General features: G+C 33.5%; 1 protein-coding gene across 9 annotated transcripts in view; it reads right to left on the reverse strand.

Moving 5' to 3' along the window:
* The window catches only part of PCNX1 (pecanex 1), a 163,651-nt gene that overhangs the window by 43,669 nt on the left and 105,038 nt on the right, over positions 1–14,944 (reverse strand). For all 9 annotated transcript variants that reach the window (XM_041759637.1, XM_041759635.1, XM_041759633.1 and 6 more), the window contains 7 exons: positions 14,710–14,881; positions 14,095–14,205; positions 10,678–10,769; positions 3,655–3,764; positions 2,906–3,011; positions 1,381–1,473; positions 178–328 (listed from right to left, as the gene is read on the reverse strand). In XM_041759637.1, coding sequence (XP_041615571.1) covers positions 178–328; positions 1,381–1,473; positions 2,906–3,011; positions 3,655–3,764; positions 10,678–10,769; positions 14,095–14,205; positions 14,710–14,881 — 835 coding nt within the window. The remainder of the gene's footprint in view (positions 1–177; positions 329–1,380; positions 1,474–2,905; positions 3,012–3,654; positions 3,765–10,677; positions 10,770–14,094; positions 14,206–14,709; positions 14,882–14,944) is intronic.

The raw sequence follows: 14,944 nt of genomic DNA on the forward strand, positions 1-14,944 counted from the left end.
GAATGAGTAACTAAAATCTTTAAAAAAAACAAAACAAAAAAACAAATCTAACAAATACAAGCCAAAGTGTTACTTGATGATACTTATTTGTCATCTACTAAAGTAAAAAACAAAAACAAAAACCAACGACAAAAAAGTCCGTAATATTAAAAAGAGCAATGTTAACAAAATACTTACTCCGAACTTCGTACTGACTGTACTCTACTGTCTTCAGCAGAGGGTGAGAGAAGCAGTGCCATGGTAGCTGTTTTCTGACTTGAGGCAGTACGTAATGGGTTACAAACCCCACAAAGCCGACCAATGCATACAACACATACTTGAGAGCAGGCTAAAAGAATAAAATTGAGAAAATTAAAAGTGTTTTTTGAGATCCATAGAACTTCTAATTTGTCAATTCAATTTTCTACTTATTAACAGAAAATGGCAAAGTCAATTTTCGAATCTAAAAACCAAACATCTGTCAACAAAGATGACAGTTAACACTGTTTTCTTATGTGGTTAAAAGTTAAAAACAGTTAACACTGTTTTCTTTTTTTTTTTCAATTTCTCACATTCCTTTCCCTTTTCCTTTCCTTTCCTTTCCTTCTTTCTTTCTCTCTCTCTCTCTCTTTTCTTTCCCTCCCTCCCTCCCTCCCCCTCCCTTCCCTTCCCTTCCTTTCTTATTGGTGTTCAATTTGCCAACATATAGCATAACACCCAGTGCTCATCCCATCAACTGCCCCTCCCAGTGCCCGTCACCCAGTCACCCCCACCCCCCGCCCACCTCCCTTTCTACCATCCCTTGTTCGTTTCCCAGAATTAGGAGTCTTTCATGTTCTGTCTCCCTTTCTGATATTTCCCACTTGTTTTTTCTCCTTTCCCCTTTATTCCCTTTCAGTATTAACACTGTTTTCTTACGTGGTTTTTCTGAAACTTATACTAAGGTTGCCCCGTAGATCAACACGTACAAAAGAAGTGGTGGTATGCCACACCAGATATCAATTATAAAAGACTGCAGCTTCTGTCTTAGGCTTTCTCACTCTAAGACCACTGGCTCTAGACCACAACTGCCATTTTGTGTGGATACTCAAGCAGCCTATGGTGAGGGTCATATAGAGAAGAACTCAGAGCTCAGGCCAATGGTCAGGAAAGAACTAAGGCCTGCTGACAGCCTCGATTGATGCCAGCCCCATATGACTGTAGCATTATAACACAGCCTGAACTGGGATCATCCAGCTAAGCTACAGAGTCATGACCCAGAGAAACCATAAGAAAATAAATACTTTTAAAACTGAACGAAAAGTCATATATTTCAGCACTATGGACAAATATTACAATCAAATAAAAAATGAGTCTAAACCGTTATCTTCCCCCAATCAAGAGATCAAAATGATTTTTTACCTGCAATACTGTGAACACTGTGCTTACATGAATAGCAAAATACAGCACACCAATTACAATGCATACTACTAGGTCAGACTGTAAACGCTCACTCTGGAACAAAACAGAATTATCCAACAATTACACAAAATTCAAAAATATGTATTTCTTTTATTCCCACAGTCAAAAAAACTAATTTTATTGGTCCTATTCTTCTAGATAATTCTTATACATAATAATCAGCTATAAGTTTTTTCTTCCTGAATTTCCTGATATTTTGGTTTGACAATGGAAATATCAAGGAAATGAAACTAGTTCTACACACTGTATAACATAACAAAGTCTTTTATTTATTTACTTTAAAATATTTTATTTTTTAAGTAATCTCTACACGCAAAATGGAGCTTAAAGTCATGACCCTGAGATCAAGAGATGCGTGTTCTACCAATTGAGTCAACCATGGGCTCCTCTAACAAAGCCTTTTAGAATGAAGATTTCTTTCTCTCAATTGATCTGTATGTTTCATTTTTACACAAAAGGAAATGATGTACTTAAATCACTATATCAGTTATAGGGGAATACTGTTTTGGATAACAAAGTTATGCTTTCCCATTGGTTTTTTAAAATGTTGAAACTGCATGTCTTATTTTACTTACTGGATTTTGGTTCTTTTAGTGGTTGTAGTAAACCGGAAACCTCTCAATATCTTAACTAGTCATCAACTGACCCACAGGTATATGCTAACCTTAAACTAAATTTAGAAATATGTTATTACATGTAACACGAAATGTGCTTTGTTAACATGGAAACTGAAGTCAGAAAAAATCCTGAGGCAGCTTTATACTTCTCAAGTTTGAAGAACATATGAACAGCTCAAGTTCATTAAGGCAAATGTCATGACTAATTCAAGACCTATATAAATTCAGTTTTTCACAAGTGGAAATAATCTAAAATAACTAAGAAATATGCTTTGCTTCATAAAACAGATACACATCTATAAAATTCATTTTTCAAATAATTACTAAAATATAGACAACATTGAATTTACTAAATTAGAAAATTTTTAAATTATGACATTTTCTTAAGTATAAATAAAATTAGTAGAGATAATTGCTATCTCCTTCTATCTAAAAAATAAACACACATACACTTTTCAGACTGCTGTAGAGGAATAAAACACACTAAGATTAGCAGGTTATTTACAAGGACAGTTTTTATCAACAAGAACAGTAACAACAAAATCTAATTTATGTTAATATATGGATCTTTCAAATCCTAATTTAAACTGAATAGGATTAAGAATTCTATAAACAATGAAATTGCTTCATTTCACCTCATCTGAAAATGAATATTTAGCATACTCTTTTATACAGTAACAACTTTTGAGAATGAGCATTTCTTAACAGGTTAAAATCTGACATAAATGCAGTCAACAATATATTATTTGCACACACATTTTCCCCAATTACAAAAGGCCTTCATTATATAACATGACAAACTGTCTAAAATTTACATCTTTAGATGATTGTAAAAAGCTAAAACTTACAACAGAATTTCTAAGTTTTTCAGGCAGTGGATCTTTTACTTCAGACAGAGGATCTTCTGGATTTTTCTCTTCTGTTTTTGGAAAAATCTTGGATTGTACCAAAGAGCTTTAAATTAAAAAAAAAGAAAGAAAGAAAGAAAAGAAAGGAAGAAAGGAGGAAGGAAAAAGAATAAAAAATCAATTCATAACGTGAAAACCAGTACTTCAAATGACAAATGAAGTTTATGACAAGTGTTCCGGGGCGCCTGGGTGGTGCAATAGAGTAAGCATATCCAACTCTTGGTTTGGGCTCAGGTCCTGACCTCAGGGTGGTGGTAATGAGCTCCATGCTGGGTTCCTACATTCAGCTCTGTCTGCTTGAGATTCTCTCTTTCTCTCCCTCTGCCCCTCCCACTCATGCACACAGGCACACTCACTCTCTAAATAAGTAAATCTTACAAAAAAAAATAAAAAAAATCAAGCATTCCAAGCATATTTTATCATTAGTAACTGATAATTTCTAAAAAAGTTTACAATACTATAAATAAGCATATAAGAATATTTTTATTAAAACAATTTTTAGAAGGGAAAAAGCTAACAAACAATCCCAGCTAAATTGATTAGAATGATCCAAAGTTAATATATTTGAAACCCAATACAGTTAAGTCAACAGCACTTTGACAAGGTGGTGGGAAAACAGATCTTAAGTTAAATCTGGAAGAAATCCAAACTTATTTAAATTTCTTTAATTCAGTAACAAATGCACTTACAAAAGTACAGATGGATCACTGCTTTGTCGGCTGAGATGATAGGATATTGCCACTAATAAACCACAAAAAATGGAGAAAAGTACTGGAATATGCTGGCCATCCCAAGAATCCTGTTGGAAAAAAGTGTTCTGTTTCAGAGAACAATATGCTGTTACTTTATCATCTATTATATTATCCTTTCATGTCAGTATTTTGGAGGAAGATAACTAAATTTAACAAAAAAATTTTAGCCATATTATCAATTGTATTCTTTTCTAGATAAATTTAGATTTATTACTTTCTGATGAGCTAGAACTTTACTAGATCATCTTCAGGTTTCTTTTGGTACTAAAGCTCTATTTATACACTAGGAATGAAACATTTGCGTTGGATAGATGTCGCTCTTGATTTCTTTCATATTTCATGTGGTATTAAGCTTATGGTAAACTACATTCTCCCTTTAGAAAAATGAAATAACTTGGTGCACACATTTGATTATATATAATAGAGGAGGGAAAAAGCAACACATAGTACAACACATTAGATAAAACAGAATGCTGACATCGCTGTGCTTTTATCCTGATACCTTTGCTCATAATATGCTGCCATTATATCTTCCAGAAAACTGAGTAGGCATTCAGTGCTCTTGAATAATGAACTCCATATTCCCCAAAATAAATAATGCAAAGGCTAGCTTCTAAAGTCAACCAAACATGTGGATGTACATATGCATGTCATGTCTGCTCACTGCAAGATTTCTGGAGTCTACTAGCAAGATATCTGGTAAAGAGTAGATAATACTGACAAAAGGAATAGTTAAAAATTCTTAAGTATGGCCAGTGAGGTAAACAGCATACTATTCCTTCTTTCTCTGGGACTCAAGAAGCAGGAATGGTAGGAGTGGGAATCTAAATGGTGGTTTATTATAGTACTTGGGTTTTTTCCCATTTAATAATAAAGTCTTGAAAATTGTTACACATCACAACATACAGATCTTTCTGTAATGGCTACATCAAAACATCATTATCATCATTGAACACTATATATTAAGCCCCATTCTTAGATCTTTGCTATTTCCTGAACAATTTTTTTTAAGATTTTATTTATTCATGAGAGAGAGAGAGAGAGAGAGAGAGAGAGAGAGAGGCAGAGACACAAGCAGGGGGAGAAGGAGGCTCCATGCAGGGAGCCTGATGTGGGACTCAATCCCGGGACTCTAGAATCACACCCTAGGCTAAAGGCAGGCCCTCAACCGCTGAGCCTCTCTGGGTTCCCCTTCCTAAACAATTCTTATGACCATCCTTAGAGATATATACCACTGCTCCCCAATTTATAGATGAGAAACTGAGGCACAAAGGGTTCAATAATTTGTTAAGTGGTAAAATAAAGTCAAGAACTGAACCTTCTGATGATTGGATTTACTGAGAAGGAAGTTAAGCAATATAGGAGTTTGAGAATGAAAGGGAGATAAATACATAAGGAAATAAAAGAGAAACTGTGTGTAGGTATAGCATTTGCACAGTGATAATCAGGGAAACATATCAGGTATATGAGAGAGGCAAGGAAGACCATGTGTGGTCGAGATGTGCAGTGAGAGGTGAAAGAAAGCTAGCCTACAGCTTCCATAAAGCACAGTCCATGGATAATGCATAAAACTTGACAATATACACAAAGCGTAAAGTTAGTTACTTAGACATAGGGGGGCAAATACCAAAACAATCAACATAAAGAATTGAAAGTGGCAACTCTAAGGAAGGGATAGAGAGGGGATGGTTATTCCTGGCAATACGTATTGTAGAAATATCTGATTCTTTGAAAGATATACATGTACAACTTTAGTAAACATTAAAACTAATAAAAAAGATTTCCAGTACATCTACTTTAGAAAACTGGCAATTCCATTTCAGGGATTTACTCAAGAAAAATGAAAACATGTGTGTGTTCATTGCAGCTTTATTCATAATATTCCTAAAGTCTAAACAACAATGATGTTCACTTCTAAGGCAACAGAGAAGTTGACATATACATATAATGGGAGTAGGGATGATTTAAAACTAAATGGGGTATTTTCCTGCAGGAAAAAGGAACAGAATAATTTGGATGAATCTCAAAACATTATATTGAACAAAATATATCAGCTACAAAAGAGGTGTGATTCCATTTGTATGAATTTCAAGAACGCCAAGGCTATAGTAAAAGTAGTTGGGGGCAGGGGGGGGAATGAAAAGGAATATGAGGGAAATTTCTCATGGTGATGGAACTACATCTTGGTAAGGGTGTGTATTATAAAGGTATATGTATTTGTTAAAATTTATCAAGCTGTCTAACTAAGATACATGAATTTCTTATATAAAGAAATATATAAATTCTTCCTCAACTAAAGCAAAACAAGTGTTTGGAGAAAACTAAAAATTCTGCTTTCATCTGACAAATTCTTGACACTACTTTTTATTGCTCTCAGACAAAAGAAAAGCATACTTAAATTGATCTCAAAATCACTTATTTATATCAAGAATTTAGAATACTCATACATTCAATATAATTCATGAATATTTAAATAGATAGTAACTACAACCTTTATTGAATCACTAACTAAAAAAACAAATAGCAAAACAAACCAAACCACCTGATTTTTCAATGAACTCTGGTCAGAAGTGGGAGAAATTTCAGTAACTATGAAAAAACAAAACAGAAGTTGACCTACTTTGACAGATTAAAAGATGGGTTTGTTCTACCCACTGTAGTGGGTTTGAACATCCAAATTCTAGCAATCTCTTAAAAAATATGAAAGGGATCCCTGGGTGCCGCAGTGGTTTGGTGCCTGCCTTTGGCCCAGGGTGCGATCCTGGAGACCCGGGATCGAATCCCACGTTGGGCTCCCAGTGCATGGAGCCTGCTCCTCCTTCTGCCTATGTCTCTGCCTCTCTCTCTCTCTCTCTGTGTGTGTGTGACTATCATAAATAAATAAAAATTAAAAAAAAAAAAGAAAAAAAATATGAAAGCATCAGGCAGCCCCGGTGGCTCAACGGTTTAGTGCCACCTTCAGCCCAGGGTGTGATCCTGGGGACCCTGGATCAAGTCCCACATCAGGCTCCCTGCATGGGGCCTGCTTCTCCCCCTGCTTGTGTCTCTGCCTCTCTCTCTTTGTGTCTCTCGTGAATAAATAAAATCTTTATAAAAAATATGAAAGCATCTAGAAAGTATACACACATTACTAGGATGCACTAAAGTTGTTTTAGAAAAAAATTTTTAGCTTTTAATGAGTTAAAAAAGTTAAGGAAAAATGAAAGTATAAACATAAGGAAAACAGGAATCAAATATAACAAATATAAACAGAAATAACAAATATAAAAGTCTGTATTAATAGATAAAAAGAAAATCCATTCCTAAAGGTATGTAATAATGCTTCCCAATGTATCCAACTGCCCAGAAGTAACTATGGTTATCAATTTCTTGTATATTCTTCTATCATTATTCTATGTATATACAAGCCATTGGGTATGTTTTTAAAAAAAAAGCACAAAGGAAACATCCATCTGGGGGGGGATATTACCTTCCTTTTTATTAAAACACACACATACACACACAAATGTGATATATATAGCATACCCATACAGGAATATTATTCAACCTTAAAAAGGAAGGAAATCTTGTCATTTGCAACAACATGGATGAAACTGGATGGCATTAGCTAAATGAAATAAGCCAGACAGAGAAAAGAGAAATACTTCATGGTATTATGTATACGTGAAATTTTTTTTTTCAAAGAATAAGTCAAATTCATAGAAACAGAATAGAAAATAGCTGCCAGAGACTGGGAGGTTGGGGAAATAGGGAAAGGTTGGTAAAGGAGTATAAACTTTCAATAAAGGTCTGGCGGGGGGTGGGGGGGGTGGGGGTGAGAAATAAGTGAAGGTCAAAAGGTACAAATACTTCTGAAGGTTATAGGATAACTAAGTCATAAAAATGTAATGCAAACCATGGCAACAGTATTTAATAAGACAGCACTGCATATTTGAAAGTTGCTAGGAGAAAGATCTTAAAAGTTCTCATTAGAATGCACACAAAAAAGCTTTGTAACTGTATGAACAATACTTACCTATTGTGATTATTTCATAATACACACAATTAAATTATGTTGTACATCTGAAACTAATGATACATATCAATTATATGTCATTAAAAAATTAAATAAACTTAAAAATATTTTACAAGGATGAATAAGGTCTGAAGATCTAATGTATAACATAATGACTATGGTTGATAACACTGTATTGTATAACCGAAATTTGCTAAGAGTAGAACTTAAAGGCTCTCACCAAAACAAAACAAAATAAGATAAATATGAGGTAATAAATGTATTAACTTGATGAGGGGAATCCTTTCACAGTGATTCAGATCATCAAATACACTTTTAATGTCTTGTCATTTTATTTGTTGATTATACTTCAATAAATCTTGAAAAAACAAATGGCTTGTCTTGAAAATCACTCCACATTACCATATAAAAATGTTCTAAATCTGCAGATTTACTGTAGTGGGTGACATGTAAAACTAAAACAGTATAGTGAAACGTCATATCCAACAAAGAAGAAAATAATTTATCTTCCTGTGTACTTTTAGGATTCTTTGGCAGTTTTATAATTGCTCTTCTTCTGCTAGATAATTAGAGTTAAATAGCCCATTGTACACTGGTCTAGAAAACTTATTGCACTGTTAACTTCTATGATTCCAACTTCCAAATAATGATTCACTTTCCAAAACATGTTTTAAAGCACAGATCTAAAATCTGTACCGTAGGATGGTTTACAGGCAGTGCACCTTGGAGAAGTTTGCATTTGGATCTTGCTGCCTCCAATTCTTTCCTTGGTTTAGCTCCATCAAGTATTTCCCTCTCTATTGGGTACCCCCCACCTTGAAATGAAATCAAGTCTCAGATCTTTTTAAAAAATAAAAACCTGAAAACAACCCCCATTACGTACACGTTATCCAACTATATTTTAGAAAGAGTATCTTACATTTCCTTAATATTTATTCAAACCCAATTTTATATTCATCTAGCTTCCTCAGCAAAAACAAAGAAGTGGTTTGTTGAAGTCACCAATAACCTGTTAACTGCCAAATTCAATAAAAACTTTTTTCAGACAATTCTGCCTCTGAAGTTTCCTTTGTGGGATTCTGTTCTATCCATCACTTAAATATCAGCATTTTCCAGGGTTCCATCTGCATCCATTTCCTCTTGTCAACTCAGGTTAGCAGTTTTTACTTACATTTTCACGGAGTTGATGAATCCTAAATCTTTTCATCATTATCTCAAACCTCTCTACATAAACTACCCAGTATGCATCTCTCAAATACCCCATAGATGTCATCAAATGAATGTGTCCATCTATAAACAACCACCTCCCTCGCTAAACTCAGAGATCTCCAATCTTAGGCACTAGTATCACTATCTAACCAGCTGTTCAAGCCAGACTCTACCCAGAAGTAATGCTGGACTCTCTTTCGGCTTTTTTTCTCTTTATCCATAGAGTCTCCAAATATATTCACTGAATCTAATTTTAGTTTGGTCCCTCGTAATTTCAAGATTGCAATACGACTCACCCCATTTCTGATCTTTCTTGATTATATTTCAATCTCCTTTCACACCAGAGACTAAGTAATCTTTTTGAAACGCAACACTGATCATTTCTTTACCTTACCTAAAATATTCTGATAGTCTCTTAAAAAAAAAAAAATTACGATGGCCTTCCATCTCCACACCAGTAAGTTCAGGGTAAGATATTTCATAATCCAGCTACTGCTTATGTTTCCAGCCTTACTAAAGGCCATCTTTCCTCGTGTACCCAAAAACCTCCAGCAATTTCAAATTATTTGCTGCTTCCTGTACACAACACATTTTCTTGAGAGCTCCATGGCTCTTCATCCCTAATTTCAACTAGCTAATTTCTGTTTGTCAAATATTGGTTAAAAAGCTAACTCCCTTGGAAAATTATCTTTAATTCCTTTTGGCTGAATAAGGTGATAACTTATATGCCTATATCACTCTGTTTTCATAGCCTTCATCATCCTCTACTGAAAGTGTTGATTGACTTATTAATCACATCTAACAGACAAGCAACTTAAAAGCAGGAAATGGTGTTTAGCACAGTAACAGGCACACAGTAAACATTCCCTAAATGCTACTGAATAAATGATGCAAAAAAGGATGCTATGGATCACTTTTCTTAGTCCTTTCAACCCTATCGTCCTCTGGTTGTCTTGCATTAAAGATTAAAAAAAAATAATACTTGAGGTTGAGAATTGTTTACAAGAAATTTAAGATTTTTATGTTTACAACTTGGTGACAATCTTTTTAAAATAGAGCTAATTGGGATGTCTGGGTGGCTCAGTGGTTGAGCATCTGCCTTCAGCTCAGGGCATGATTCCGGGGTCCAGGATCGAGTCCTGCCAACAGGCTACCTGCAAGGAGCCTACTTCTCCCTCTGTCTAAGTCCCTGCCTCTCTCTTTCTGTGTCTCTCATGAATGAATGAATGAATGAATGAATGAATAAATAAATAAATAAATAAAATGAAACTAATTAAGGCTCATCCAGATCTTTGTAAGTCAATAATGACGTTAAATTTCAGTGCATTAATTTTGACTAGAATGTATCTTAACTTGCAGTCCTTGGCACTTGTGCTCAGAAGCTTCAAGAAATCTTGATGTGAATAAGACATATATATATTTTTAAAGATCTAAAATTAATTTCATATTATTATTATCACCAACCTAGTTTTAATAATCTGTTTCTAATATTAACCTATGATTACTACCTGAAAAAGGATTTACTTTTAATAATCGTTAACCATGAAATTGCTTTCAAATTCAAAGTAAACAAGAATGAAAATAATGCTCAAAATACAAAAATCATGGAAATCAATGCTACAATGGCCCCAGGGAGAAAGAGGGAAGGGGGCTTACATCATTATTAGTCAATTAAAAACAATTTCACATAGAAAAATAGCCTTAAACATAAAATTGTACTATCATGTATTGCTCACCTTTAAAGCGCCATAACACAATCCATACAGTAAGGCTACTGCCACAATGCTACAGATAAAACTGTAAAGTGCTGCAAGCAAACTTGTAGTGGCTAGACAAGGAAATGAAAAAAATTTAGCATTTTATAAACATTTATGGAAAAACATCTTAAAAGGCCACTGAAAAGTATGTAAAATGTTGTAATACTGACTACAATGAAATATCTACTCATTTGATTTTTAAAAATTCAGTTAAATTCAGTTACATTATCCTATCCTTTCAAAAGATTTTAAAGTGACAAAGGTTTACTACCCACAATTTTTGATACAAGACAAAATATATTCACCTTATAAGTAATAAACGTTTATACACAGCAGAAAAAAACTGTACCTATATTATGCTTCAAGAATGTATCTTCTTATTTACAAAAGTATGGGGAAATGAAGCTTGTGGAGGCTTAAAACAACTGGCAATGTATTAGGTATTCACCAAAAGATATTAGTCTCTGTAAGCAGAACTAGTATTACCCAAAGAAGTACATTTATATTCCCATGTGTTAATTAACTCTCACAAAAAAGTACAGATCGAATTACCAACAACAAAAAGTAGACCCATCTCGGATCCCTGGGTGGCGCAGCGGTTTGGCGCCTGCCTTTGGCCCAGGGCGCGATCCTGGGGACCCGGGATCGAATCCCACATCAGGCTCCCGGTGCATGGAGCCTGCTTCTCCCTCTCCCTGTGTCTCTGCCTCTCTCTCTTTCTCTCTGTATGACTATCATAAATAAATAAAAAAAAAAAAAAAGTAGACCCATCTCTTCAATAAGTGGCTTTGGGAAAACTGGACAGCTACACACCAAAGAATGAAACTAGACCACTTTCTTACACCATACACAAAAATAAGCTCAAAATGGATAAAAGATCTAAATATAAGACAGGAAACCATAAAACCTCTAAAAGAAAACATAAACATAAACAGTAATCTCTTGGACATTGGCCTTAGCAATATTTTCCCAGGATCTGTCTCCTCAAGCAGAGGAAACAAAAGCAAAAATAAACAATTAGACTACATCAAACTAAAAAAGCTTTGCAGAGTGCAGGAATCTAAGAAAAAAACAAAAAGGCAGTCTACTGAAGGGAAGAAGATATCTGCAAATGACATGTTCGATAAAGGGTTAATATCCAAAATATATTTTTTAAAAAACCTCATATAACTCAACATTGGCAAAACACATAAATAATCCAATTAAAACATACAGAGGACTTGAATAGACATTTTTCCAAGGAAGACACACAGCTGGCCAACAGACACATGGAAAGACATTCAGCATCACTAATCATCAGGGAAATGCAAACCAAAACCACAATCAATGTCAGCTCAAACTAGTCATAGTGGCTAGCATCAAAAAGACAAGAAATAACAAGTGCTGGCGAGAATGTGGAGAAAAAGGAGCCCTCATGCAACTGTTGATGGGAATATAAATTGGTACAGCCTCTAAGGAAAACAGTATGGAGGTTCTTTAAAAAATTAAAAGTGGAACTACCATATGATCCAGTGACTCCATTTCTGGCTATTTACCCAAGAGAGTGAAAACACTAATTCAAAAAGATATATGCACCACTATATTTATTGCAGCATTATTTACAAGAGTCAAGATACGGAAGCAACACAAGTGTCCTTCAACAGATGAATGAATAAAGACTTAGCCACAAACATGAATGAAATATTGCCATTTGTAACAACAACATGGATGGACCTACAGGTCATTATTCTAAGTGAAGTAAGTCAGACTAAGTCAGACAAAAAAAGACAAATACTGTATGATTCACTCACATGTGGAATCTAAAAAACAAAACAAAAAACAAAAACAGAGAGACTCAAGAACACGTAACAAACTAGTGGTTGCCAAATGGAGGGGATGGGCAAAATAGGTGAAAGGGATAAAGAGACAAACTTCCAGTTATAAAATAAATAAATCACAGAATGAAAAGTATAGCATAGGGAATACAGTCTGTATTACAGTCTGAATACTGTAATAACTGTGTGGAGTGACAGGTGATAACTACACTTACAGTGGTAAGCATTTTTTTAATGTATATAATTACTGAATCACTATGTCATATACTTGAAACTAATATAATATTGTATGTCAACATCAACTATATTTTAATAAGAAATTTTTCTTAAATTCTATTCTGATAAGTGGAAAAAAATAGATTCAGTGGGATTATTAATAATAAGGACTAGGGGATGGCTAAGATAGTTACCCTTTATTTTTAAAATATGGATACAAGATTTTTGTTAATAGTAATTTTATATGGTAATCATAAAAAAATCTACATGAAAAAATTTTCTTTAGGCAATATTAAAAAACTAACACCTTGCACAAGTTTGTAAATGACAATATGATGAAGCCCACTATTATAAATCACCTACCCGAAGCCCCCTCCATGCCCTAAATACTGAAACAGTCTTCTACCCATTAATCTATGAAGACCTGCTTACTCCTAATTCATACCCCTTCAAAAATTTTTCAAACACTAAAAATGCCCTAGATTCATAGCAACACAGAAAGAGATTAGTTTCTACTTAAAATTTAAGCTATAATAACATTTTATCAACAGAGATGATTTCAATGTATATGCTTGGAAGATATGGACTACAAATGTGGAGTATGAAGAGAAACAGATCACAAAAGTTATATAGTAATTCTTTCCCTTTCATATTTATTCTCTAGTTGTACACTCATCTTTCAAGTAAAATTTTAAATGGTTAATTTATATAACATTGTATTTTAACCTCAGAGTCCATAAAACTATTTTCAAGTTCTGCAAACCATTATCCATTTCAGAGTAATACTGGTATGGTCTTTCTCATTTTCAAAGTAAAATATACATGTAAGAGGGGAATAAATTTCTAAGTGTATCAATCCATACCCATATATCTTACTCTAAACACATAGATACTTCTAAAAATCTTATCTAGTAAAATATTTTACTAAAAGCATCTGGTTTTGGTGTTTCCATTCTAAAGAAATAACAGAGCTCTGAAACCATATTCAGAGACATACCAAATAAACTAGTACAGAATCCAAATATAATGTCATGTGTCAGAAGTCAATTTATTTGGGATAGCCTTTCACAAATATTTCATAAGTTTATAAGTTTATCTAAACTCACTACAACTTTTAGTTTTAGATAATGGTACTTCATCACTTCTTATAATGTAATTCCATTATTCCTGGATCTTTCAAAAAAGTGGCAGATCTGACTACTTTGTTCTATCTACAAATTAATTCCTGCTCAGTCTTTAATTATTAAATAAATGCCTTTTTCTTTTTAATTTCAATTCTAAAATGAAAATTAGAAAGGTATTTTAATGTTACTTTATTAATGATCTGTAAAACTATAATCTGTAATTTTTAAAAGAAACTACTCACCATTACCACCAAAGATATGAATATCCAATTGCTCACAAAGGTACATTACAAATGTATTCACTTGAGGCAGGAGACCAATGAAAAATACTATTGGGAAACAGAGTGTAAACACTACAGAAGAAAAGAAAAGCATGTTAAAAACATATATAACAATCATCCTTTTGTTCATTTTAAGATCATAAATGATCTTAAGATCATTTAAGATCATAAATGATTAAAAAAATACAAAATGTATATGAATACAAAAATTAAAACAATTTTTAAAAAAACATTTTAAATTGTTTATCTCTACATGACTGCTTGGGTATTAAATAAATTTTTCAATGATAAAGAACAGCTTTTAAAATTATTTCAACCATTTTCGTATAATAGTTATCTGAGATGTAGAATCAAAGTAAAACTTCAAGAACATTTGCTTCAAGAACAGAACTTTTTCATTAACTTTTTCCATTGTAATAGCCCTATAGTTTTGTTCCTCGTGGAGAGGATTACAATAAACAGCAAAGGAAGCCTATTAAAATCATTTTTAACTATATAACTGATCTATTTATCAGGGAACTATTTGTATACAAATAAATTAATGTTAAGATCTGAGATACTTTAAAGACAACTCACCTATAACTAAATCCCTGGCTGATATAAGCACCAGTGGATTAGTGAAAGTTATTCCATATAATTTGAACTTGGTTGTAGTAAGGTTTCTGCTACCATAATCCAAGAGCCAAATAAGACCACAACATAAACAGAAATAAACTGGTCTACTGTAGGCAATGATACGATTATGACCCTGAAAATGATATTTAAAAAAAAAAAGTAATGTTAGTTGATTTTAAGAATCACAACTAGCTAT

This window comes from Vulpes lagopus, chromosome 6, assembly GCF_018345385.1.
Source record: "Vulpes lagopus strain Blue_001 chromosome 6, ASM1834538v1, whole genome shotgun sequence".
Taxonomy (NCBI): Eukaryota; Metazoa; Chordata; class Mammalia; order Carnivora; family Canidae; genus Vulpes; species Vulpes lagopus.